Below are 24,544 nucleotides of genomic sequence, written 5' to 3'. Positions count from 1 at the left end.
GCCGCCACGTGACCGCCCGCACCGCGCGCCTGCGTCCGAGCGCGGCCCCGGCGCCGCCACAGCGGGAGCGGGGCCGCTCCTCACGGTCCCGGTCCCCGCCGAGGTCCCGGTGCTGTCCCCGAGGGCCGCGTCCTGCAGCAGGGGGCGGCAGGCGGGGAACGGGGGGTGCCCGCGGCTTGCGGGGGGAGCCCAAGTGGGATTCTCTGTGCACCGGCAGCCCGGTGAGCGACCCTTCGCCTGGGGCAGCCCTGTGGGCTTAGAGTCCCGTTTGGTAAAATAAAATAATAAAAGGTGTTTCCTGCATGAAGCTTAAAAAAAAATAAAAAATAAAAGTGTAAGAACTTTATAGAAGATTACTAGGATACAATATTTTTAATGCAGATCATAGAACCACAGAATCACAGAATCATCTAGGTTGGAAGAGACCTCCAAGATCACCTGGTCTAACCTCTGACCTAACACTAACCAGTCCTCCACTAAACCATATCCCTAAGCTCTACATCTAAATGTCTTTTAAAGACCTCCAGGGATGGTGACCACCACCTCCCTGGGCAGCCCGTTTCAATGTCTAACCACCCCTTTGGTAAAGAATCTCTTCCTAAAATGATGGTGCTTACTGCCTAAAAACATGCATTAGCACACCGGGGGTTTACAGCAGGGATCTAGCACATAGCAGCTTGCAGGGCATGGAGTCCATCCAGGAATGCACATCATATCTGGCAAACCTTTATTAACACGGGAAAAATAAAGTCTCATAAAGAACCGGTGGCATTGTAGAAATGTCTGATTTTCTTCCTGACAGTCACTGCTTCAATCGGAAAATGATTATCTGCTTGTGGTAAACAAAAGTAGCATGTGGCTCTTACTATGTAGCTCTAAGATAGAGCTGAACAGACACCAGGGTGAAAGGACACGACCGAGGACCCTCATGAGACATCTTTGCTTAAGGCCAGTAGCTGGAGGACCCCAAAGGGGGTTGGCTGCCCGGTACATTGCAGCTGGTGGAAGACCCTTGGCTCTGGCTGCCAATGTGTGGAGCAGGAGCCTGAGAGGCACCTGATGGTGAGAAGGGAATAACATGATGTGCAGGACTGTGAGAGGAAAGGAGGGGGACTTTCCCCAGCTAGACTTTGCAGTCCAAGGAAGCTGGGGGGGAGCGACAGAGTGCATCTCAAGCACCGTTGCCCTGGTACCCTGCTGTCTGCATGTGCAGCCTCCTCTCTGCAGCAATGTGAGCTGTAGGCCAATCTCCAGGATATACCACAGCTCAGCTGAGCTTCATACACAGCCTGGATCCACCCTGTGTAGCCTGAATATTTCTAGCTCTTGCCTGGCCTCGGTACACTGCAACTGAGACCACAGATTTATCAGGCCAGATCTGGCTTGTCATTCCATGTTTGTAGAGTTTCTCCCCAAGGAGCCCCTACTTTTGGTTTGGATTTCAAAGCTTTGCTGCAAAGTGAGTGATGCCTACTAATACAATGTCACCTGCTGAGTGGTCACAGTGAGGAATGAGAGCTATTTACAGCGTGTAAAGACAGCTGTATTTGAGCTTTGTCCTTGTCCACAAACAGAACAGAGAAATGCATTTGATATCAGGGTAATTAAGATTCCAGTTATACTTACATGCATTTTTATATGGCAGTATTTTAGAAGGAAAGATACTGTAAGGAAAAAGAAGGTAGACTCGTGGCTCATACCGACTTGAACAGAATGATTTCTCCTCTAATACCGGTATAGCACTCACTTATAGAGAGAGAAGGGAGAAGACCTGTTGTGTTGTGATTGTAATCACTTTTGATCCCGGACCGTAGCTATGTAGGATTTTAGATGTTAATTTAGATGTTTTTAGATGTAAATTAAAATGTTTTATGATTTAAATGTTTTTAGTGTAAATTAGATGGTTTTTTTAGATGTTAATCTGTGAGTGAGCATGGTGAGAATGAGAGAGGTGGTCAGCTGGCTACAAAACTGAGGGCTAGGCTGGGGATGCCCTGGTGTTAGCATCCCCCTGCCTTCGTGGAGGTGCTGGGGGACAGTCGTGGTGGACAGACAGCCTGTAGCCAGCAGGAAGAGCCATGACTGTCAAGTAGCTGTGGTCACACAGGACTTTATGACAGGCTCAGTTCCAGAAGACAATCTGCATCTAAAAATGTTCTGGCCACTGGAGGGCCCTTCGTGGGCAGCATGGTTTGGTGCTTGAGAGCTACAGCTGTGTAATGCCTTCTGCCCTCTGCTGCAGCCTGTTTCATTTCCATGTGGTACCTTGCCTCTCTGGAAGCTCTCTCTGCCTGCTAGAGCTCTCCTTTCTCTGACCAACATGCAGAAGTCCATCACAGAAGCAGGAAAGATCTTTCCCAGGCTGTTATGAAAACACCCGTGTGCTGCAGGAGCAATTCCCACTCCACCTGATCTGTCCTCAAACTTCAAAATCTGCAGCATCTTTGATGCATGATAGATACAGTTTTGTCGATCATGAAAGAGAAGAACGTTCATGAGAAGAAACCCACCACCTCAGCTGGGACACCCTCTGACAAGATGCTGGCATGGCTGCACAGGGCAGGGCAAGATCTAAGGGCAGACGGGGGACCTGAGTTTGCCTTTGTGGGCCCCTGGTGGCCCCCAGGCCCGAGACATGAAGTGGTGTGGGGAGCAGGAGTAAGGCTGGCAGGGAGCGGTGGCAGGGTACGGGCAACTGTGCAGAGACACCTGGGGAGCTGCTCCCACAGCCCTGCTGAGTGGCAGCAGGGGCCTCCAGCCTTTCCTCATCCCAGGAACCACCAGCAACGTGGCTCTAATAACCCCAGTGAGCTCAGCAGCATTTCACCCAGCCCAGGCTGGTGGGAGCGGTGCAGGCCCCAGCCTGTCCCCATGTCCATGCACCAAACAGGAAAACGATGGGAACAGAATGGCACAGCAGAGAAGCCAGACCATCCTTATTCCCCCTGGATGTCAACCTTGGCCTTGTTCCTCCTTTCGGCTTTTATATGCAGTGTTCTGGGCTTTACATACAGAGGTCAACAGAGGTATCTAGAGCTAGCAAAGCACTGCTTGTTAACTGCACCCATTAATGGCATTGAACCTTTGTGAGAAACCACTGATTGAGCCAACACTTAGTGCCAGATCCTGTTATCAGCTTATCCCAATGTAAAAAACTGTATATGTCGATGGGAAGCAACATAAATGTGAACCAAAACAAGTAGATTGCTTTCGAGACCATAATAGTTACGTTTGACAAAGGCATGTTTATTTTTTTTTAGTTTTATTTTGTTCTTTTTTTAAATATTATAGTTTATTTATTGTTTTTCTCAGCCATCCTGTATTTTGTGTTCTGAGCTCCTCAGACACTTTGATGTACAAGTTTCAGGACAAATTCTGCTTCAGAGTTGTTAGATATCTGCAATAGTTGGGTTGAAATCAATGCAGATGCTGCACACCCACATCTCCAGATATGGCCCTTTATTTTACAATGTCTGTCTTACCCGTACAAAATGAAGTGTCAGGAACTTCGTGGTACCACAAATTAATTTGATCAGATCTCCTCACAACAGATTGAGTCAAAGTACCAGAGATGCTGGGCCAATTACCTGATGAAAGGTTTCAGTACTGAATATATCTGTGCTACACTGATGCCATATTAAACAGAGAAAATGGGAAATAATTCAAAATATCCTTTTTTCTCTTAGCCATTACTTAGGGGACTAAGACCCATCTTCCAATTATTCTAAATTTTATCTTTTTTTTGCAATTAATTGCTGTGAAATTGTACCTTCGGGATTTCAAGTGCCGTTTTGAGTCAAGACCAGAGTCTTTATCTTACAAATGTATACAGTTTGCAGCATCAAAAGTGAATTAGGAAAAATAATTGAATGAATAAATAGGAATGTTATCTTTCAAAGTGTTCTGTAATATTTCATGCAAAGTACTGTAGCAGCAGTTACCTGACTATTTATTTTGCAGTTGTGCCCAGTAAACCTCCATGTCTGAGGGACACATCATTGCTGTCCTCTACCAGAAAATCCCAAATTTCCACCAGTATGATTCAACACACAAAAATGCATCCTCCCCTTCCTGTTAAACCCAAGGAGGTCTGTTGCAAGATATGTTATGTTTTGTGAATGTTCCAACTTCGGGCAGTCACGAGTTCTATCGCCTATAACAGAAAAACAAATACATTCGAGGTCCCTCTCATGAGGAAAGCCTGTTCTTGCCATACGGGCAGTTTGGTGACACAGTGTATAACTTCCCAAAGATAACACCGTAATTGCCCCGTCTCTTGGCTGAGGCCACTAATGCTTTTGTAACAGAAAATACTGTAGATGTTCCCATCTGCTAAGTAGCTGCCTCATGGGTGGCTGCCTTTCAGTGGAGCTTAAAAACATCTCTCTCCCTCCTCAGCACAACCTGCAAGAATTAGCGTAAGGTGCTTTGAGATGCTCAGCTGGTTGGTGTCAGGAACGATTAGTCCAATTATCTATGGTAGCTTCCTGACCACCTCCAAGCAACCCATGCATGCCCTGTGCTAAATGGCAGCTTGTGTGAGGGAGGCGCATTTCAACCAAATCGGTGTCTGAGAGGCTCCCTCAGAAAGACAGTTGGGCTAACGTGCATCAAATGACAGACCAAGGCAACAACAAACAGACATACATATGTAATAAGTACAATGGCCATAGACATGTTTGCACCATGAAGAAAATCATCACAATTTAGACCTCAGAAAAGGATCAAATTCCAGATTTTTCAGTGCCAGGTGGCTCTATCTAACTTTCTAGTAAAAACAAACAACAAATAAAATAAAATAAAATAAATAAAATAAAATAAAATAAAATAAAATAAAATAAAATAAAATAAAATAAAATAGGAGGAAATGTGCAAGCATAGATTGAATGAAATGGTGCAGTGAACAGATGTGGTGCTTTTTTCATTTTTTTAAGTCAAGAAATGCAGAACTATTCGTATATTCTGTATTTTGTGCTGTGGACAGAAAAATATCTCAGTAGTTTTTGCTTCGTATTGTACCTTTTCTCTCATTCTCTTCAGCTTTTCTAATAGCCACCTGAGCTGAAGTACAGGCCTGAATTTAGAAAGCAGAAAATCCCAAGCCTCTCTGTAGGGATTATACAACTCAGGCTTTCAAAGCAGACTGAGATAAGGCAGTGTAAGGAAAGCTCTGAATCCACCTAATCTGTTTCCATGTGGTTTTCAGTCCATGGTCTGTGCATTTTTATGTGTATGTGTAGTATTTCAAAGATATCTCCAGAGAGTATCTAAGCAAAGTAAGTCCATTACCACTAAGCGTAAATTCACTATGGAGGAGGCTGGACTAATGTAAGAAAACTACTGGGGGGTCCATAAGTTGTAAAAAGTTGAAAACCATTGTTCTGGTTACAAAACGTGTGGTGGGGCAGCTGTTCTGGGAACAAAAGCAGTGAATTGCTGGTCTACGCTAATAAAGAGGCAGACTGGTTCAAAATTGGTCTTCCAGTGAGTATGCACAGCTACTTGATTCAAAATATTTACTCAAAAAAATCAAGGTATGCAGTGATGTGAGAAAAGGAACTAACACGGGAGGCTGCATGCTGGTAAAAGTCAGCTGGCCCATACAGAACATTAAAGGATTCCCTGATATTCCAGATACAGGCACCTACAAATACTACATTAGGCTGCATTAATTATTGACTTACACAACAGGCAAAGAATGAACTTGGGAAAAAAAAAAAAGGAGATAAAGTTTACAGTATTATCAGCAGCTGTTTTTTCCTGTCATTGTTTTCTTTGCTAACGTTCCTGCTCATTAAAATTAAGATGTTGGTTAGAATTGGGCTTTTGAAAAGACTGAAATTAATGATAAGATGCTGCCAAAAGAAAAGTGTCCTCCCTTCATTCCTATAACAATGACTGGGCTGCTTACATTTCAAATATTTTTTTTTAAGAAAAAAACAGATGTACGTTGGCACCACTAACCCCCCTGTGTCATCCTGGGTAGGGAATACAGAAAGTTTACTCAGCAGTGTAGATACACGTGTGTGAATGCAGTGGTCTCACTCTGGAGAGAAGGAGGCAGCCATTTCAGAACATGCACATCACTTGGGTTGATCTCTCTAAAGCCTTGTTCAGTGAGTATGTTGTTTGGGAGGTGCTATGATATTGTGGCTCCAGCAGCATCCACGCTCCTGGGATCCTTCAGGCCAATGATGAAGCTGTTGGTTCTCCTGGCCCCATGAACTAGGGAGATCACCTTGACTTTATCCACTTCATGGCCCCTGGCTACAAGACATTCAATATCTTCTTCAGGAAGTTCACCTGTAGGGATTTTAAAAGAGGGGTTTGTAACTGAAGCCACTGTTGCCTTTGATACAAAGCTCTGTCTTAATCCTGTTGGGATCTCCAGTGTTTACAAAACTGCCTGTGGTATTTTCAGGTGTCCCAGACAGACTTGAGTGGCCGAAGAGGACCAGCATTCACCGCCCTGAGCATGCTCTCAGCAGCAAAGAGTTGGACAGTGTTCTGCGTAGGGGAGGAAATGAGAAGATCCTGAAGATCAGTCAAACACATGGAAGACCCTCCTCTTTAGAAAAGGGGAAAAATACGTCGTTGGCACAGATAGATCAGGGAAGTTGTGGATGTCCCATCCTTGGAGGTGTTCAAGACTAGGTTGGACAAGGCCCTGAGCAACCTGATCTAGAGGGAGATGTCCCTGCCCATGGCAGGGGAGTTGGAACTGGATGGTCTTTAAGGTCCCTTCCAACCCAACAAACCGTTCTATGTTTCTATGATCCTAATTATTCTGTTTACGGAACTAAGGGCAGTCCCTGCTCTGAAGAGCTCAATTCAAAATAATACTAATGGCATTAATCAAAGTAAGATACAAAGCAACTCAAAACAAATGACAGTAAACCTAGTTGCCAAACGTAAATTAGAACGTGATAAGCTTTCCAACCTCCCCTTTATGTAATTCTTAATCTTCCAGCCTAATTTAGGCTGTTCACTCTTCTGCTTTTATTTTTTTTAGTTGGTGTGTTGTAATTTTCATATTAATAGAAGTGCCTGAGGATACAAAATAGGGGATGCAGCTGGAGAAATCCAGCAGGCACACAAAAATCCCATACATATACCTTGTTGATTCCAAATGTCCAAAACTACAAATTAGGGCCTTTTGAAGTTTTGGATTTGTTTTAATTATGTTCTAGTTTTCAAGCCTGTGGGTCACACCTGACAGGCATTGTTAGATATTCTTCTGAAATGGGAAGGCCTAGAAAATTTGGCTATTTTGTGTGAAATAAGAACAAAATATCATTTATGGCCCTCTGTGCTAAGATATGGGGCTTTATGAAAAACACCAAATAGACCAAGACTTGCAAAAACAAGGACAAGAGCTGGCAGTACAGTCTCCAGCGTGTCAGCGTTGATGCTGAATTTCCAGTACCGTCAGCCTAAAAGCCTTGTCCTAAGCCTTGTCTTCTCTGCAGCTCCCGGAGTTAGAGAGACAAACTGGGAAGTGACAGAAAAGCATTTATGGCAGTGGTAATAAAGTGTGTGAAGATCTGCTAGCTTTCATAACCTGTCTGGGTGAAGATGTGTTTAGAATCTTGTTTATCTGGATATACACAGTGACATAATATCAGATCACACAAAAGGTTTTCAGGAAAGGACAAGGCTGCTGCTTGGAGGTGGGTTGGGACAGAGGGAGGGTTGGTGAGAAGCATCCAAAAGAATTGGAAGAGGTAGTGATGGAGGGGCCAGGGACTGTTCACAAGACAACAGCATGGCTCAGCAAGGGCTCCAAATTTTGATGAAGCTAGATTAGTACTTTTGTCTGACCCCAAACCTGCTGTACCCAACAGGGATCCTACCACATGGGGAGCTGTACACTGGGCTATTGCACTTTCACAGCAGTGTGCTATGGAAATGGTGCTACTCTGCTGAACATGCCAGACCTCTAGACTGTACCACACCCAGCATCCATACTCACTGTCAACCTGCAAGGTGTTGGACTGAAGCTGTGGGTGAAGTCGACCAAGTGACAAACTTTCACTCAGATTCTTGTTAAGTGCTAAAACATTTACCAAAACCTGTGAGAGAATGAAAGATCCTCAATAGTAAAAAAGTAATGAGAGTAGAAGTGAACTTCCTGAGCATCTCCCTAATAGGTGGCTCCAACATCTGCAGTTGCAGCAGGCAAAGAAGAATTTGAATTGCTTGCCAAACTGCACGAACTAATACAGGTTTTCAAACACACGAAGAGAACCTTGAAATGCATCCCATGTATCATTGATAGAAACATGGTACCTCTTCAGCATTGCATGGGCATTTTGTCACATAGTTACTGCTAAATTAGAAGAGTTATAAGTCTGGAACTTGACATAATCTCTAAAACTGTATTTGTTACAGCCAGAAGATCACTATGTTACTTCTCCTCACAAAACAATAGGAAACAATGATTGGTTTTAATTTTGCCCTGAATGATGCTTTTCAAGGGTAAGGAAAATGGGAGCCAACCTTCTTTTTAATAATCCAGTGTTGTTGTGCATACAGTCATGCTACTGGCAAGTACTTCACCCAATTACAAATAATAAATTACAAGCAGATCCCCAAATTGTAGTGAGTGCTGAGCAGGGAGGAATTTAGTCTAAAGTGCACTAAAAAGACCTTTCCATAGGGTAAAGAGCTACCAGAGCTACACAGACTAGGACATTAGGATGGAAAATGTGCACTGCAGGAGGAGACCCTCCCTTGGTGTTGAGCCCAGCAGCTGCTTGAGGGAGTGGGCACCCTGACACAGCACTGACCTGAACGATGCCGCTCAAGGCTTTGTCCCCATTGTTAGCTCCCAGACACAGGTATGTCCCGCACATCCCCTCAGATGGTCTCACGATGGTGGGCAACAAGAAAGACAGGGGCCGTTTCCGAGGCTGAATGAGGTTTTGCTGCAGATGAGGAAAAGACACACCAAAAAAAATTCAGCAAGTGGACAAAGGCTTTGCTGGTGTTCAAGTTGTGCAAGTTAACTTCTTACTCTCTCTGTCTGAGCCGGCAATTACACCTCTGTAGTTTGATAAGGCTGCCGTTGTCGCTACTATGACAATGTTCTCTGATGTTAACAGGATCCAGCCCATTTCTTGCCATGGCTCTCATGGAAGTTTTACAAAGGAAACACAGAGCCATTCACCCACTCCTGAAGTATCAACTCAAAGTGGGACTGTTTTGTGATACATGGCAAGAAGAATCAACAAGGCAGCACTGGAAGATACCAGTACTGATCTGTAATTTTATGTTTCCAAGAAATTATGGTTTTTCTTCTTCTGTCTATTACTGTTAAACCTGTAGAGCAGTAATTAATGAAAAGAATTCTTAATTCAAGTTCCCAAAGGACAGTTGCTCTAAAGTGCATTTGGGCTTCAGGAAAAATCACAGAATCAAAGAACTGTAGGGGCTGGAAGGAACCTCGGGAGATCATCAGGTCCAACCCCCCTGCCAAAGCAGGTTCCCTAGAGTAGGCTGCCCAGGTAGGTGTCCAGACAGGTCTTGAATATCTTCAGAGAAGGAGACTCCACAACCTCCCTGGGCAGCCTGTCCCAGTGCTCTGTCACCCTCACCGAGAAGAAGTTCTTTCACATGTTGGTGCAGAACTTCCTGTGATCCATTCTGTGGCCCTTGCCCCTTGTCCTGTCCCCACAGACCACTGAAAAGAGGTTGGGCAAATCCCTCTGTCTCGCACACTTCAGATATTTATGAACATCAATAAGATCCCCGCTCAGTCTTCTCTTCTCAAGGCTGAACAGACCCAATGCTTGAAGATGGCCTCCAGAACAAGCTGTTCCCTTTCCAGGGACAGAGGTGAGACTGACTGGCCTGTAGTTTCCCAGATCCTCCTTCTTGCCCTTTTTGGAGACTGGAGTGACATTGGCTATCCTCCAGTCTTCAGGCACAAAAATAGGTGCCTGAGACATGCAGCTGCACTATGCTATTTGATAACATTGCATTATAGTGATAACTGGTACACAAAAAGCCTTCTGCTTACTCTGTTTCAGTGGCTTGTATAATAAAAAGATACAAAGAACTGTCTATAGAAAGCTACTAAGTTATTAATAAGGCAACAAACAGCCTCACCGTTGTGGAGAAAAGAAAAAAGAAAAAAAAAGTTGTGCAGACACAACTCAAAAAAAATTGTCACATTGTTCATTACCGGCCTGGGAATGGAGTGGTTCATTGTTTTGTTTTGCCAGGAGAAGTCCAACATCTGGCTGTTCAGAAGGATTCCAGAAGGTGTTATTATTCCACTACCAAAGGGACGATTCAAAGAACTGAAAAGAAACAAGAAGAAATCTCATAATATTCCTCTCAGTGATTTATTGTACACCTTGAGGCCTTCAGTCCTCCATTTTTTTCTACCATCTTGGCTTGACAGAGAATATTCTATGTTTTTTTTTTACAGCCAGTAAGATGTGCACAGCAGGAGTCTCCATGTATTTGGGAGCAGGCACAGTGACCACATGGGTAATGGTGGGACAGACCCTCGTTGTACTGAAGGACTCTCCTCTAGATGATGAGTCTGTCTCCATGCTGCTGAATTCATCACCTCTCTAGGGAGCAGACTCTGGCCAAACCAGGAACACAAGGGCTGTGGGCAGAGTTAGTAGGGTTGCATAGGGCAGAGCAGTACCTCAAAGCCTGCACAGCCCACATGTCTCCATCCCATCTTCCCCATTCTTCTTGTTGCAGGACTAACTGGGACAGAGCAGCCCCATGAGGGCTGGGGAGCTTGGGAATGCTGTTTTTACTTTAAGGATCAATTCTAAATTTATTCTGTGACCACAAATCTTGTCTAGAAAAGCACAACCTCTCTCACTAAACTTTACCTTTTGAGGCTCTCTGAGGGGCAGACCATGGGCTGACCCAGTAGGCTTGAAGCAGCAGCTCTAGGCTAGGTTTGTTTTGGGGGGGAAGCCTGCCGCCCCCTGTGACAGAGCTTCAGATATGGCTCCATCCTGTCCTGCTGAACCTGCTTTATTCTCGCCGCTCCCACCCTCTGAGCATATTGTGGAGAGAAGCAACTCCTTTACCTTACAGCCACAACAATGAAGTCGTCAGGCCCCATGACAAGAACCTGGCTGGCTGCAGGTCCGCTCTCCACAGAGAAGTGCGGCAGGCGGAAATCAGACGAGAAGGACTGGGAGTCGTTGATCAGCTGGCGCAAGGAGTTAGCTTCTGATTTGCTTCAGCAATGAGGGAGTGAAAGGGATAAGAAGGCAATGAGCTTAGAATGCTTGACATCTCTTGGTGGGAGTACATCTACATAGCTAAGGGCTGTGCTTCTCTGAGGAGGCTGGTCCTAAGGACAGGGAGCTCCTCTGGTTCATCTGATGGAAGGAAATGTAGGTTTAGCCCACAAAACAAGGGAACACCATGAACCTCCCAGGTTCTATCTGTGGGCACGAACTCAACCACTGATAGTCATGAGGTGTCACCACTGGCTGAGTGCTGGTCCTCTGAGTGCAGAGGAGGGTGAGACAGATCCAGCACTGGCCACCAACCATGGCTAAACCTGGCTCTGAGGTAGCAGGCTGGGCTGAAGTCCTGAGGCTGGCCTCTCCTGCATCATTGGATGTACTGCAGAGAGAGTTTGTCTGACCTCCTGAGAAGGAATAGTTAGAAGCCTCAGAAAGTGGGAGGAACCCTCAAGATCAAACTGGCTCCAGGAAACCTCTGTGTAAGGACATTTGATGATTCATCTCCAGAGACCTACGGTACCAGCTGTGATCCTTGTGGGAAAGTGAGTGCTAGGCTGGACACTCAAAGACTGACCTTTCCTCAGTAAAACAGAGGCAGAAAAAACTCAGGTCTCCCTGTGCATTGAAAAGAGCAAATCCCCAAATGATACCCAGATCAGACATCTTGCAACTACCAATGTGCCCATCAGCCTCAGACCTACCTCAACATGCCTTCTGCAGCATGAGTGACAGACACATCATCGGATGGGTCTCCCAAGTTGCTAGCTTGACTCAGGGCTACTTTTAAGGTCTAAGTTGAACACACAAAGAAAGAAAGAAAGAAAGACATATAGCATCATTTAGGTGGACCTGGAAATACCATCTTTGATACCCCAAAGAGGAGGCACCTGCTCTTCCAGCATGTTGGCTAAACCCTATGAACTCAAATGCCCACTTCAGTGAAACATGGGTATGGGGATCAAGGGGCATCAGATTTTCATGGCAAACTGTATGTTGAGGGAGCTGAGTGTATCAGGCGATATTTTGTATATGAGGGAGCAGGAGGCTTCAGGATCTGCAACTACCTGAGGCAGCAGCACAGCTCAGATTTACACTTTAGAAGTCTATTTGCTCATTCTCCTCTGGGAATTACCTACAAACACTTTTGTACAACCAAGGAATAAATGAACTATTCTCCAGCAGCCTAACAAATTCAGACAAATGTCGAATCTCCTCTTACCTCTGCCATCCAGTGCAAGATATTCCCCCTGGATGCTTGACTTGAGATGTTAAAGCCCTCAAGGATGTTCAGTGCTGTGATCAGTGCAGGACCTGCATGTGGAGGTGGAGGAGTCAAAACAAGATGACCTGTGAAGGGAAGAAGAGAGAAATGAAGTTCCATTTTTAGATACTATTCAGTGATAATTCTTTCCCATAAGGTAGTATTCTTGAGGACAAGGAAGCCTTTCCAGATTTGGGGAGATAATTAAAAAGTGTTTCCTAAAATATTCCTGCTGTGTCTTTTGTTTCTTTAAGATGCATAAAGGAAGTCCAGAGAGGGATGTTTCTTTACATCTGAAATTCAGTTCTTGTTGGTTGGCTGTGTGGTTTCTGGTCTTCAGTATGGCTGAATGGAGATGAAATGGGTTTGTAATGTTACAGATGTAAGGAGAGTGAATACAGGGATTTCTATAAGAATATGATATTTTAAAAACTTTTTTGCATAAAACAAACTTTTCTCCTCTATAGATCAACTTTGGGAGTCATCTTCAGATGTAGGCAGTAGTGTGTGGTCCAGCTGCATGTACATCTAGATATTGCATCAATATGTGACAAGGAAAAAAACAGGCCCATTTGAAAGTTCTAGAAACCTCCTGAACCTCCTCTGATGCATCAGGCTCAGTAGGCAACAGAAGGAATCTCCCAGGAGGGCTTTTCTGCAGATGCTGTTACAGACACTGTCACCTCCTGCCAGATGAAGCAAACTTTTAACTGCAGTTGTGTGGCAGTGGGTCAGGCAGCAGCATTTACCTCGATATACCGTGTGGACAGGATCCTCCACTAGGACGCTGTAATTGCTGAAGTCTTCCTCCACCAAGACTCCTCCATAGTTGTGCACCTGAGTGGGAGAACAAGGCAGCGCATGCTGAAAAAGCTGGGTCAAGGCTTTCTGCATTCCTCATGCTGGCCTGGGTGAGCAATCACCATGTTGTTAAATACCTGTGAGATTTCCGACCACTTCCAGTGCAATCCAGGCGCTAGTTTTTTCAGGATCCCTTGAATAATCTGTGTTTTCATGGCCTTGGTGGCCTGGCTCACCACTCACTACCTCTGGAAGCTCTGCAGCTCACCTTCAAAAGCTCACCCACTGAGCTCACTCTAGCTGTGCTGGAAGTTCTGCCAACCCATGAGGTAGAACGTACTGGGTTTAGTAATTCTCATGTATGCAGTAAAGGTGGGTAATTCCCTCCACTGCAGGTCCTCTATGGCTGAATCATGATGGAAATAGACCATCACTCTGCTGGCCTTAAAATCCCCTGACAGAAGTACCACAGTCAGTACACAGGTGGTACTGTGCTCGTGGGCCACCTCTTGTCTTTCTCCCAGGAGAAGCCATGCAGGCTGTTAAGAGGTTCTGCTAGGGTGTGTCCTCTGGATTTCCATCCAGAACACCTAACTTGGCAGGAAAACTCCAGCAGAAGTGGTGGAGTCACTGAAGCAGGAAAGCCAAAGTAGTGTGTATCTAGAGGGGTTAGCATGTCAAACCACCCCAAAACTGCAAAAGAAATTGTAGCTCCTCTGTGGAGTGCCAGTTCCCTCCCTAAGGCGATCCTAGAGAGCCAGCCACGTTGCTCTCAGAGGCTGAGATCTGCAGGCACTTGCCTGGCCCAGAAGCTCCTGGAGCTCGGCCAAAGGAGAGCTGGGGCGAAGCTGCAGGACATGGGGCAGGTGGAGTCAGAGGGCGCAGAAAATACAGAAAACCCATTCAGCCACATACTGCAGACACCGTCTCAAATTCCCTGGATAACACTTTTCTGCACCAGTGCCTTCCCAACTCATGATAGAAACAAAGGGTAGGGTGTTTTGGAGTTTTACCAACCCTTCCTTTGCTGAAACAATAAACATTGTGAAGCTGATGTGGGAAGCCAGCACTTCGCACTGCAGCTGAAGTTGGACTAGCACACTTGATCCAGAGCCTGGTGAGGTCCTTTGTGTTGCAACCCTGGGCCTTGCTCCTCCATGGAGAGCCTGTGTTTCCTTGCAGCAGCCCTCAGATCAGGGGAAAGGAGTGATAAAGCAGGGTTAGGCTGTGGAGATGTACCACAGGCTTGGGACTTCTGTTCATTGTTCTCCACCTCCGCTGTGGTCCATGTGAACCATAGGAGAAGGTTTCCTAACACAGAGCTCACATGTCTAAGGCTGGAGCTGAATAAGCCCAGCCCAGATTCCTGATGACGTGTTGAAGGAGCATCACCTGAACCATGATGGCAGGGGAAAATGGTCCCACTAACCACTCTGACTGTAGCTACACAGGTATAAAGTAGATTTCCAGTATAACTTCCATAAAAATTGTCTTAGTGTGCTCATAAATATTCATCACCTCTCCCACTCTGGCCACAGTAGTTTTTGGTTTTTGTTTGTTTGTTTGTTTTTTACTGGAATAATTCCTTGTTGTTGCCTTCTTTTCTAGAGCACCTCCAGCAACAGGAGTTAAACTTGGGCAAACCTAAGTGGAACCAAGACTGTCTGATCATCCACCCACAAAGCTCACAGTTTTGTTTTCAAATCATCCTCACAGAGCCTGTAACTCACACAGTCCCATTAACGACAACAATTTTCTTCTCACCAGTAGTGCACCTCTCCAATAAGGAGTGAGGAGCTTATCTCCAGGTGTTGTCCCAGCTTAACGAGGTGATGTGACAGGTGGCATTCCCATCCCAGGCTGTACTGTGCCCGTGGCCTTGGGCAGAGACAAGGACAGATGTGTCTCACCTCAGAGATGATCTCCTGGGTCAAGTTGCTGCTGTAGAAGGCTGATGGCCCTTCTGCTCCCACCAGCTCCAAGACGGCTGCGAGGTCCAGGCGCCTCACAAACATGCCAGGCAGCAAAGGCTGGCCGTCTGGCAGGAAGATCTCCCGGAATTTGTCAGAGTAGTTCAGGTCCTTCAGTTCAGTCAGAGCTTTGGCTGTGGGTGAGAAGGGGAGGGGCAGGAGAAGGACATCCAGAAACCCCAGGATGCATGGACATGCAGGGGACCTGGGGACTTGCTGCTGCCTCTTTCCATTTCCAAACCAGCGAGCCAGACTGCAGGTGGGTAGATTGCATCCCCACTGCAGCTAGGAAGGAAACCCAAAGAAACCTCACCACCTCCCCACCAGCCCGGGGGAAGGGCCCCAGGTTAGCTGTCACCACGCTCCCCTCTTGTAGACCCCTGCTTTGACTTGCCCACCTCCCACCACCACCCATGTCCAATTCCAAAGTGTTCTGATACCCCATGTACAACCCCCTACCCCCTCTCAAGCCCTGCCAACAGCCTGGTACCCTTGTGGTGGCTTCCTCTGCACGGAGCAGCCACCTTGACTCCCCAGCATGTGCTCACCCAAGTCATGTGTGACATTAAACCCGTCCTGAGCAACAGCAGCCACGAGGCCCAGCAGCTTTGACCAGGAGAGCCTGCCAAAGGAGAGCAGAGGAGGAGCCATGTGCCTTGGAGGTGCGTGGCACAGCCAGGGGAGCGGGCAGAGGCTGGCCTCTGCACCTGGGGGCTCTCGGCACACCAGGCTGCAGGGCCAGTTGTGGCCAAAATGAGCACTGAGCTTTGTCATTTCTTTTCAGCAGGATCATCACAGTGATCCGTGTTGTGCCCCAGCGGAAATGACAATGCAAAGATGGGGAAATGGGCATCTTTGGAGCAAAACCTCACATTCCTGAGCAGTTATTCAGACTCTCCCTTTTGCTGTCCCAGTAGGGCAACAAGGACAACCACATTTCTCAGTGTCTAGCTAAAGAGAGAGCTGAAAAATGTATGAAAATGCGTGAAAATATTCTGCACATATTTCTAAGATAACATTAACTGTCTGTCCTGTTAGAAAACATTTGCCAGAATTTCACTTTGCAGAAAATCTGACCAAGCTGATTTATTTCTTTTGTTAAATATAGCGCCAAAAGATGAAGGTACTTTTCAACACAAGCCCACAACTACCCGCTTACTAATGTTTTTGACTAGTGGCTGAGAGCACAGTCTGATGGTGAGGGGCTGCATACTCCCAGCTCCCTGGGGACCGTGGGGCACAGCCTGTGCGGGGCAGACAGCTTACCTCCCATGCAACTGGTGCGCCTGGTGCATGCCTTGTATCATGCCTGGCACCCCCACCAGCAGACCTGGCTGTAGAAAAGGAAGGATGAAAAAGAAGAGTAGAGTCTCCTTCCTGTGAGGACATGGTCCCCAGCTGCAAGTCGAGGAGCTGCAATTCATGCTCATAAGGAAGGTGTTTGCATCGTTTTTAGGAGACAAGAAGGGGTCTGTAGCAAGACACTAAATTAGGGAATAAGTCCTTGGAAGGAAAGAGGAAACTTCAATACCAGTGTCAGCCCAACTTGGTCAGGGGAAATAACCCAGCAGAATGACACAGGACCTTGCTCCCTCCTGGAACTTCTCTTCTCCCAGCTACCCCCTGCTGGAGGGAGATGCCTTATTCCCTGCCCTCACCCCAGTGGACCTCCTTGCTCCCCAAGCCCTGCACACTCCAGGCATTCCAGGGATGATGGAGTGTTTCCCACAGGCTCCCCATGTCTGCAGGGCATGGACGTCCCATGGTGGAAGAGGTCTCCAGCCACTTCCCTGGGCATCTTCCACTGGGCCCAGGAGCTGTTGGGAGAGGACAGCTGGGGACACCAGCCAGTTCTGGCCCCGAGGGAGGGCTCCTCACCTTGGTGTCCTTCTGCAGGTCCCCTTCTAGCGGGATGCCCAGGGGAGCCACCTCACGGAAGTCGATCACCTGGCTCCGGTTCTTCCGGATGTCATGGACCAGCATCACCCCACCCCTGTGGCAAAAGTGGGGTCATGGCATGGCACCGTCTGTCCCAGATGCAGCCACTGCCATAATGCCAGCACAAAGCGTGGGTTTGAGTTGACTGAGCCTGCAGCAAGGCTGGGTCAGCCCCTGACAGCCTGCCCAGAGAGCCACTGGCTCTGTTCCACTGCTGGGCTAGGACAGTGTGGGATTTTCTTTCTAATACTAGCTGTTTTGCAACAAAGCAGGTGCTTTGCTTACAACAGAGCAACCTCCTGCCCAGCTTGGAGGAGCTATTGGGTGGTTTTATGCAATGTTCCCGGGATCTCCTGTGAAGCCAAGTGCACTGCGCCCACACAGGCACCAGCCCAGGGATGTACCGGGAGCAGGAGGGGAGTCGGGGCCAGCTGGAGTCGGGGCTGGCTGGAATCGGGCCTTGGGCTCCTGCTAATGAGAAGCAGAGTTTACAGAGGGAAGTGCTCAATCTCTGCAGGTGCTGGGATTGACCCTGGGTGCTGTGAGCTGCTGGCACCCCGCACGGGGGCTCAGTCACCCACAGTCACTTTTCAACTCTCTCAAGCCTGCGGCTGGGACTGTCCTGGCAGCTGCTACCACAGGCACAGAATTTCCCTCACAGGGGGCTCTGTCCCTTGCTGCCACGTTGGGCCCTTTCAGTGGCTGCAGCCTGTGGGAAGGTCAATGTCCCTGTGCAGACATGGACACGTCCACTGCCTGAGGCCAGAGTCCTGGTCCTGCATGCTGTAGCTTGGCAGGACAGGAACCAACACGCTTGAGCCCACCCGCAGAGGGCAGGGGTCACCACCTACCCGCCGATGCCCGACACGTGGGGGTTCACTATTCCTGCGCAGAGGGCTGAGGCGATGGCTGCATCCACCGAGGAGCCCTGCTTGCTGAGCACCTTGATGCCCAGGGCTGTGCAGTGGGCAGCGTCCGTCACCACGGCACCATGCTGGAAGATCTGCCAGAGAGGAGATGGTTGTACCAGGATCACAACCCGCTTCGGCCAGGTAGCCACATGGCCAAGCTGCTCCACTCCCAACAGCTGCATTTTGAATTCCGGTAAGAAAGCTAATAATCAAAAAAATGCACAAAGCTCCCATTCTGGATTTGCAGCCAGGTCTGCCCTGCTGGGCACGAGGTGGAGAAGATGACCATGATGATTGTATGCCCCTCAGGCTACAGCTGAAAATGTTCTGCAGTGTATTTTTCCTGAGGATGGCATGACCCCACGGCCACGCTGCCTTTGCTCTGCAGAGGAGCACTGCTCCATGGGAGGGTTCTGCAGAGGGGTCAACTCTGATTTCAGCAATTCCCCTGCACAGATCCTTCCAGAGATGGGCCCTGACATACGGATCCCTAAAACTCTGCAAGTGGAGATGCACAGACATTACCTCCTGCTGTTCTAAGAGCAGCTCTTGAAAAGCATTCACAGCTGGCTCTGACTATGGCTGGAGAGACACCAGTGGGGCTGCCTGCTGCCTCCACATCATCCCCAGACCTGCTGGGCACAGCTGCCCCAGCACGGTGCAGGAGCTCAGACCTCAGTCTGACACCACCAATGGCCCCCAGCTCCTAAAAAAGCAACACGATAAAGCTTTCAGACAACTCGGGATATTCTATGATTCTATGAATTTAGGACAATTGCTGACAGAGGGACTCAGCACCCAGGGTCTCACTGAAACCTACCAGGGCTAAACCACTGGCAAGGAGGCAGATGAGGGAACCTCTTCTTTTTTCAGAGCCAAAGCCCACAGCATGCTCTAAAGCCAGCTGCATCTTACCTGAGGGTCCCCGAAATAGATCTGCATGATCAAGGCCACTGTGACCCCTGTGGCGAAGGTGAGGCAGGCAGTGATGATGACAGTCAGCCCGTCCTGCCGGCAGCTGCAGTCTCCGGAGAACGGGTCCTTGCTGGTCTCCCGCAGAGGGGACACGTCCTGGCTGCCCATCTCTGAGGAGGACGAGGGCAGGCGCTGGAGACGTGCAGACTTCAGGAAGGAGTCTGGGTCTTTGTGAGCAGCAGGGAGAAAACAAGGGTTAGGTATTGAGCAACACAGGGCTCCTGTTGCAGTGTTTACCCAGCACTAACATTACATGGAGCTGTGTCCAGCAAGGCTATTACCTTCCCTATTGATACCAGCTCTCAATAGACTTTCTGGCTCAGATGCTGCTCTGGGCTGTTTTATTGTTTCCTTCCTTTAGCTCTACCTATTCCAAGACGACTTCCATGGAGATTAAGAGGGAAAAAAAAAAAAAAGATGGAATTTTTCTTCATTTTAGTCTGTTCACAAGCTTCCAGGGACGGACCCATTTGGATGGCTGACTTGCAAACAGGTCTCAGAAATGCATCAAGACTGAAGAAGAGGAAATTCAGATTTGAACGAGCAGCAGCCTTATTTGGAGCTATGCTTGAGCATCTGAGCAAAACAGAGGCCCAGGCACAGGAAACATCCACTGAAGCATGACGAAGTGGGGGCAAAGAAGAACAAACCTGCAAATTGGACCTCAGCAGGTCCTCCAAGCCTGGCTGCAGGACAGGCTTTGCTTGAATTCCTTCCTCTGGCTGACGAGATCCCCTACTAGATCCAGCTGCATGCTGAATGCCCAGGTGGTGAATGCAATGGGAGAGAGTTTTGGCCAGGCAGAAAGCAAGTCTCAGGGTGACCAAATAGATCCAAAACATACCTTGACTCTGCTCAGATCAGCTGCTGCCTTTGAGGTGGGCAGGAGGCCTGCTGAGCACACCCAGACAGCTCCGTTTGGGCTGTCCCTGATGGTCACCACCTGGCCCCGATCAGCTCAGGGCAGCCAGGAGGTCCTGGGGCTCCCCAAAAACAAGCAGGGCAGGAAGAGGAACACTCAGCAGCAAAGGCGAGGTGCTCAGGACTGCTCCCCACCAGTAAGCAGCGGGGCTGGCCTGGACTGGGGGACCGTGAGCTGCTGGGGCCCAGCAGGAGTTTGGGGCACAAACCTGGAACTTTGGCTGGGGAGGTGAAGGCTGAGGGGTCCCTACAGCCCAGCTCGTCACTCGCTCAGCGGACATCCAAGGGGTGGTGATGGTGGTGGCAGGGTCGTGTGCCTGTCCTGGGGCCGTTCTGTTCTGGGGACGTTTCTGGATTTGGTGACAAGCAAGCAGAAAGCCCCACAGCCCCGCTGCACCTCTGCCTCCTCTGTCAGAAGCACCTCCCTGGGGGCTGCCACCCTGTCCTGTGACAGTACCCCAGGGCCATGCTCAGCCCCAGGACCAGGCAGGGGGGTGGCAGCTCTAATTTGCCCCAGCTGAGGGCAAAGGGCTGGGGTGTTCCTGGTGGGGGTGGCAGAGATGCCCTGGCAAGGGGTGTCATGCACAGCCTCAGGCATCCCACAGGGCCTTGGGCAGCTCACTCTGTGTGCCCACGGGTGCTGCATGGTGTACTGGGTCTGGCTGGGATGGCGTTAACTTTCCTTGCAGCAGCCCACACAGCGCTGTGCTCTGCACTCGTAGCTAGAACAGCAGTGGGATCACTCCAGTGCTGCGCCTGCTGCTGAGCAGTGCTGGCACAGCATCGGGACTCCCTCTAACCCCCAGAGCCAGCAGGCTGGGGGTGGGCGAGGTGAGGAAGGAACATCACCAGGGCAGCTGACCTAAACCAACCCAAGGGATGTTCCATACCATGTGGGGTCACACTCAGCAATAAAAGGTGGAAAGAGGAAGAAGAGGGGAGGGATGGGCTCCTGTTGTGAAAACATCTGTCCTCCCAAACACCGGCTACATGCATTGAGGCCCTGCTGCAAGGATGTGGTCAAGCATCGCTCGTTGGTGGGAAGCAGAGAGTAATTTCTTTCCTCTGCACTTCCACACGGCCTTTGCTCGTGTTTGTTGTTTTTGTTTTTTCCCTTTCCCTTTTCCCTTTCCCTTTTCCCTTTAGTTAAATTATTTAATTAATAATAATTTCCCCTTAATGATTATTTTTCCTATAATTAAATTATCCTTATTTCAGACCGTGAGTTGTTTGTTTCCTTCCTTTTCTTCTTCCCCTCCTCTTCTGCGGGGGTGAGAGAATGGTTGTGGTGTTCAGCTGCCTAGCAAGGTAAAACCACCACACATGTGGACAGCGTGGCCATGATTTGACAGGAGGGGGCTGGTCTGGAGCACAGAGGGCAAGAAGCATCCTGTGCGGTTAATGTGCAGATACCTGTCCCAGCACCAGTGTTCCCCCTTCTTCCTTGCAAGAGAAGCCACCAAACCCTACTTTGCTTCCATGGGAGCTGTGGAGGAGGCCCGTTTTCTTGTGGGAACCGGCGCTGTGGGGACACAGGACCACCTTGTCTCAGGACATGCTGCGGTGGGGACAGCAGAGGCCAGAGCTGTTTGCATGCCCTAGTGGGCGCTGCAACATGGCACTCTGCAGTCCTTTGGGGTGGTTCTCCCCATGACCAACAGCACAACAGTGGACACCCCTGTTAGTGAGACCATCTGTGTGGCAGAAACCAAAGGTCTGGATTACCTCCCCTACGGGTTTGGCACATGATGTGGCATGAAGAAGCATGGATGGCTTTTGCAACACATACACGATGTCAGATGAATGCGAGGCTCCACGTGGCAGCACAGGAAACGCAGTTCTTCCAGGTGGCACCTGGGGACACCAAGTGCTCAGAGTGGAGACTTGCACCTGGCAGGACCCCTGCATAGCCCAAACCACAAAAACCTCTGCTTGTGCCCCACACACGAAACAAGAGATCTCGTGCTACTCCTGCCATACTGCCCACGGCAACTTCACCTTGCAGGGTCCAGTCACAGGGGAGTGCTGGGAGGAATGGGATGAGGACAATGAAAACCACTTGGACACAGTGAGATGAGGCCTAGGACACGGTGCGAGTGGCGCTGACATCCACCTGCGGGTTATCGAGCAGTCCAGGAGCTGCATGCACTTGGCTGTGGAGCAATTTGTGACCAGTTGTTGTCACTCCTCAGACCCCAAATCCTGCTCCCTCAGCAAATGGGTCAGAGCAGGAGCAGGCCCTGGGACTAATGAAACCAGGGGCGGTGAACTGCAGTCAGTGGTGCTACACAGGGAAGAGCTTAGGGCTTGTGGTAGTTATCGGGGAATCTTATGCAGCGAAGGCTTATGTTGCTTGTGGAAGCATGACATGGAGGAGAAAAAAAAATACTCTGGACTATTTACAAGAAAGCAATAAAATAAAAACAGGCAAAAGGTTTTCTCAAGGATGAAACGTACACCTGGCTTTATTAAAATCATGCATCTGGCAGGAAGGAGTGCTAGCTCTTTGCCAAAGTCCTTGTATCTGCTGCTAACACCAACTTCCAGGTCAGTCCCAGTGCCCGCTACTCTAGGCATGTCCCAGCAAGACCAACGAGGGGCTCTGCAAGGACTGGGAAAAATAAGGATGTGGGAGCCCAGCAAGCTCCTGCGTGCTGTGTACAGCATCAAGGCCAGGAAGGTACCACTCAGCCCCCCTGGAGCACGTGGCCGAGGCGGACAGGACGAGCAACACCAGATGTTTGCAGTGGGAAAGGCTGAAATGTGGATGCGAGCTGTGAAATGAATGACACGGAGCCGTGATTCGATGGGATCCCCCGCGCCCATACGCTCTGCCCGGGCAGCGAGGCGACAACATGCGGCAGCCCCCAGAGCCGTGGGGTCGCCGTGGCTCGGCCGTGCCGCCCGCAGCTCGCTGCCACGGCTCCGCCGGAGGGGAACGCGGGGGGAGACGGCAGCGACCCCGGGGAGGCCGCGAGGGACCGGGCGGGGGGGGCGGTGCCGGGTTGACCTGGCGGCCCTGGCGCGGCGCGGGGGCGGGGGGCGCCGCGGGGGCCGGGAGCATGCGGGGCCGGGCCGCCGCCCCTCACCCGTGTCCTGCTCGCCCAGGAACGCGTCCTCCTCCTTCCGGGCTCGGAGGCCGCCCTCGGCCGCTCCGCCCGCCTCCTCCTCGGGCAGGCGGGGGAAGCTGGTGATGCTCATGTAGTCCACGGGGGAGTAGGCGCCCAGGGCGCGCTGCCGGCCCCCCGGCCCCGCCGCCGCCTCCGCCTCCGCCGCGGGCCCCGCCGCGGCCCCCGGTGCCGCCATCCCGCCCGGCTCCGCGCTGCCGGAAAGGGCCGGGCCCCGCCGGGATCCGCTCAGAGGCGGCTCCGCAGCGCCCCCAGCCCCCGGGCCCCGCCTGACGAGCCCCGGGAAGGCTCCGGGAAGGGCCCGGAGCGGCCTCCGTGCGCCCCCCGGCGAGGGAGCGAGGCCGGGCCAGAGCTCAGACAGGGGTGCTGCTTCAGGGGCTGACCTAAAAAACAGCGATAAATTGACCATAAATAATAAATAAATAAATAAATAAGTCTTCCATTGGAGATGGAAGAGGTCGTTTCGCTCTGGGCTGACCAAAGCACTGTGCTAATGAGTTCCCTGTGCCCCCATGCGGACGCGGGGCTGTCTCTCTCAGCTTGATGCGTGCGTGGTACTTAGCTGCTGAATCTGCAGAATTCATCCTTTGCCCTGGTTAATCCTGGACATCTGCTGCTTTTGTAAGCGGAACATGTTGCGTGATGACGGGCTGTTTGGCTCTGGGAAGTCCCCCGGGGTACGTGCCCTATTTGCCTCCAAGGAGCTAGCTAATGCCCCCTGCCCTTCTCAAGCTCAAGCACACGAGGATCTCTCCTGGCTTGCTCAACACTCCTTCATGCAGACAGATGCACACCCAACCATTGCTGGGGAAGGGGTTTTGCTCATGCTCTCCAGCAGCCAGAAGGGATGATGGGCACAACCAGATAAAGGCTGATGGGAGGATTGTTTGGCTTTTGGAAGCCACTCTCAGCCTGCTTTGTTTTCACAACAAAAAGCTGACCCTATAGCTAGGGTCAGACAGCTCTAGAAAGACCACAGAAAACTTCTCTGCCAATTCCACACGAGATCCTTGCCTCACAATAAAGTCAGGGAATATCTTCCTCATGCTCCTTCCTGCCAGGGACCCACAGCTTTTTGCTGAGAGCCAAAATGATATTCCTACAGGGCTGCATCCAGCAGTGTTTCACAGAGCCTGCAAAGAGTACAGCCTCCTCTCTGCACCATCATGTGGACCCTGAAGGATGTGGCCTCCTGATGGAACTGTGTCCCAACAGCTGCAGCTTGCACAACTTAGCTCTCTGACTCCTTTTCTCCACTGGTCACAGCTCCACGGCAGCAGACTCCCACCAGCCATCAGCTCAGTCACCAACTCTTCAAAAAGCAGGGAGAGCAAAGCAAGCATGCTCATGGTGCCAGTACCAAAATTGCTGAGCACAACGGTGCTGCCCAAACCCACCGCACTGCCTC

At 49.6% G+C, this 24,544-nt stretch overlaps 1 protein-coding gene across 2 annotated transcripts; it reads right to left on the bottom strand.

The window, feature by feature from the left end:
* Positions 1-4,895: 4,895 nt before the first annotated feature.
* On the bottom strand, positions 4,896-23,313 carry GGT7 (gamma-glutamyltransferase 7). 2 transcript variants are annotated; one of them, XM_082773646.1, is made up of 15 exons: positions 23,098-23,313; positions 19,028-19,254; positions 18,053-18,204; positions 17,142-17,256; positions 16,530-16,597; positions 15,812-15,885; positions 15,204-15,397; positions 13,242-13,329; positions 12,451-12,578; positions 11,933-12,021; positions 11,064-11,216; positions 10,187-10,304; positions 8,790-8,927; positions 7,973-8,072; positions 4,896-6,303 (listed from the first exon to the last, which is right to left on the bottom strand). In XM_082773646.1, exons 1-15 carry the CDS (start codon positions 23,207-23,209, stop codon positions 6,140-6,142), a joined length of 1,920 nt encoding a protein of 639 aa, XP_082629772.1. In that variant the 5' UTR covers positions 23,210-23,313; the 3' UTR covers positions 4,896-6,139. The 2 variants fall into 2 exon arrangements, with proteins under 2 accessions (XP_082629772.1, XP_082629773.1); XM_082773647.1 differs by lacking the exon at positions 23,098-23,313 and adding an exon at positions 19,369-19,550.
* Positions 23,314-24,544: the final 1,231 nt, after the last annotated feature.

Source organism: Aythya marila (genome assembly GCF_965140915.1).
Source record: "Aythya marila genome assembly, chromosome: 16".
NCBI lineage: Eukaryota > Metazoa > Chordata > Aves > Anseriformes > Anatidae > Aythya > Aythya marila.
This window is presented reverse-complemented; position numbering and strand designations above follow the sequence as displayed.

Coding starts and splice junctions, on each gene's coding strand:
- GGT7 (XM_082773646.1), bottom strand. CDS start 23,209: ATGAGCATCACCAGCTTCCCCCGCCTGCCCGAGGAGGAGGCGGGCGGA. Junction 19,255..23,097: donor CCTGGGCGAGCAGGACACGG/GTGAGGGGCGGC, acceptor CTGCTCACAAAG/ACCCAGACTCCTTCCTGAAG. Junction 11,217..11,932: donor GCTGCAGAAGGCATGTTGAG/GTAGGTCTGAGG, acceptor TCATTGCTGAAG/CAAATCAGAAGCTAACTCCT.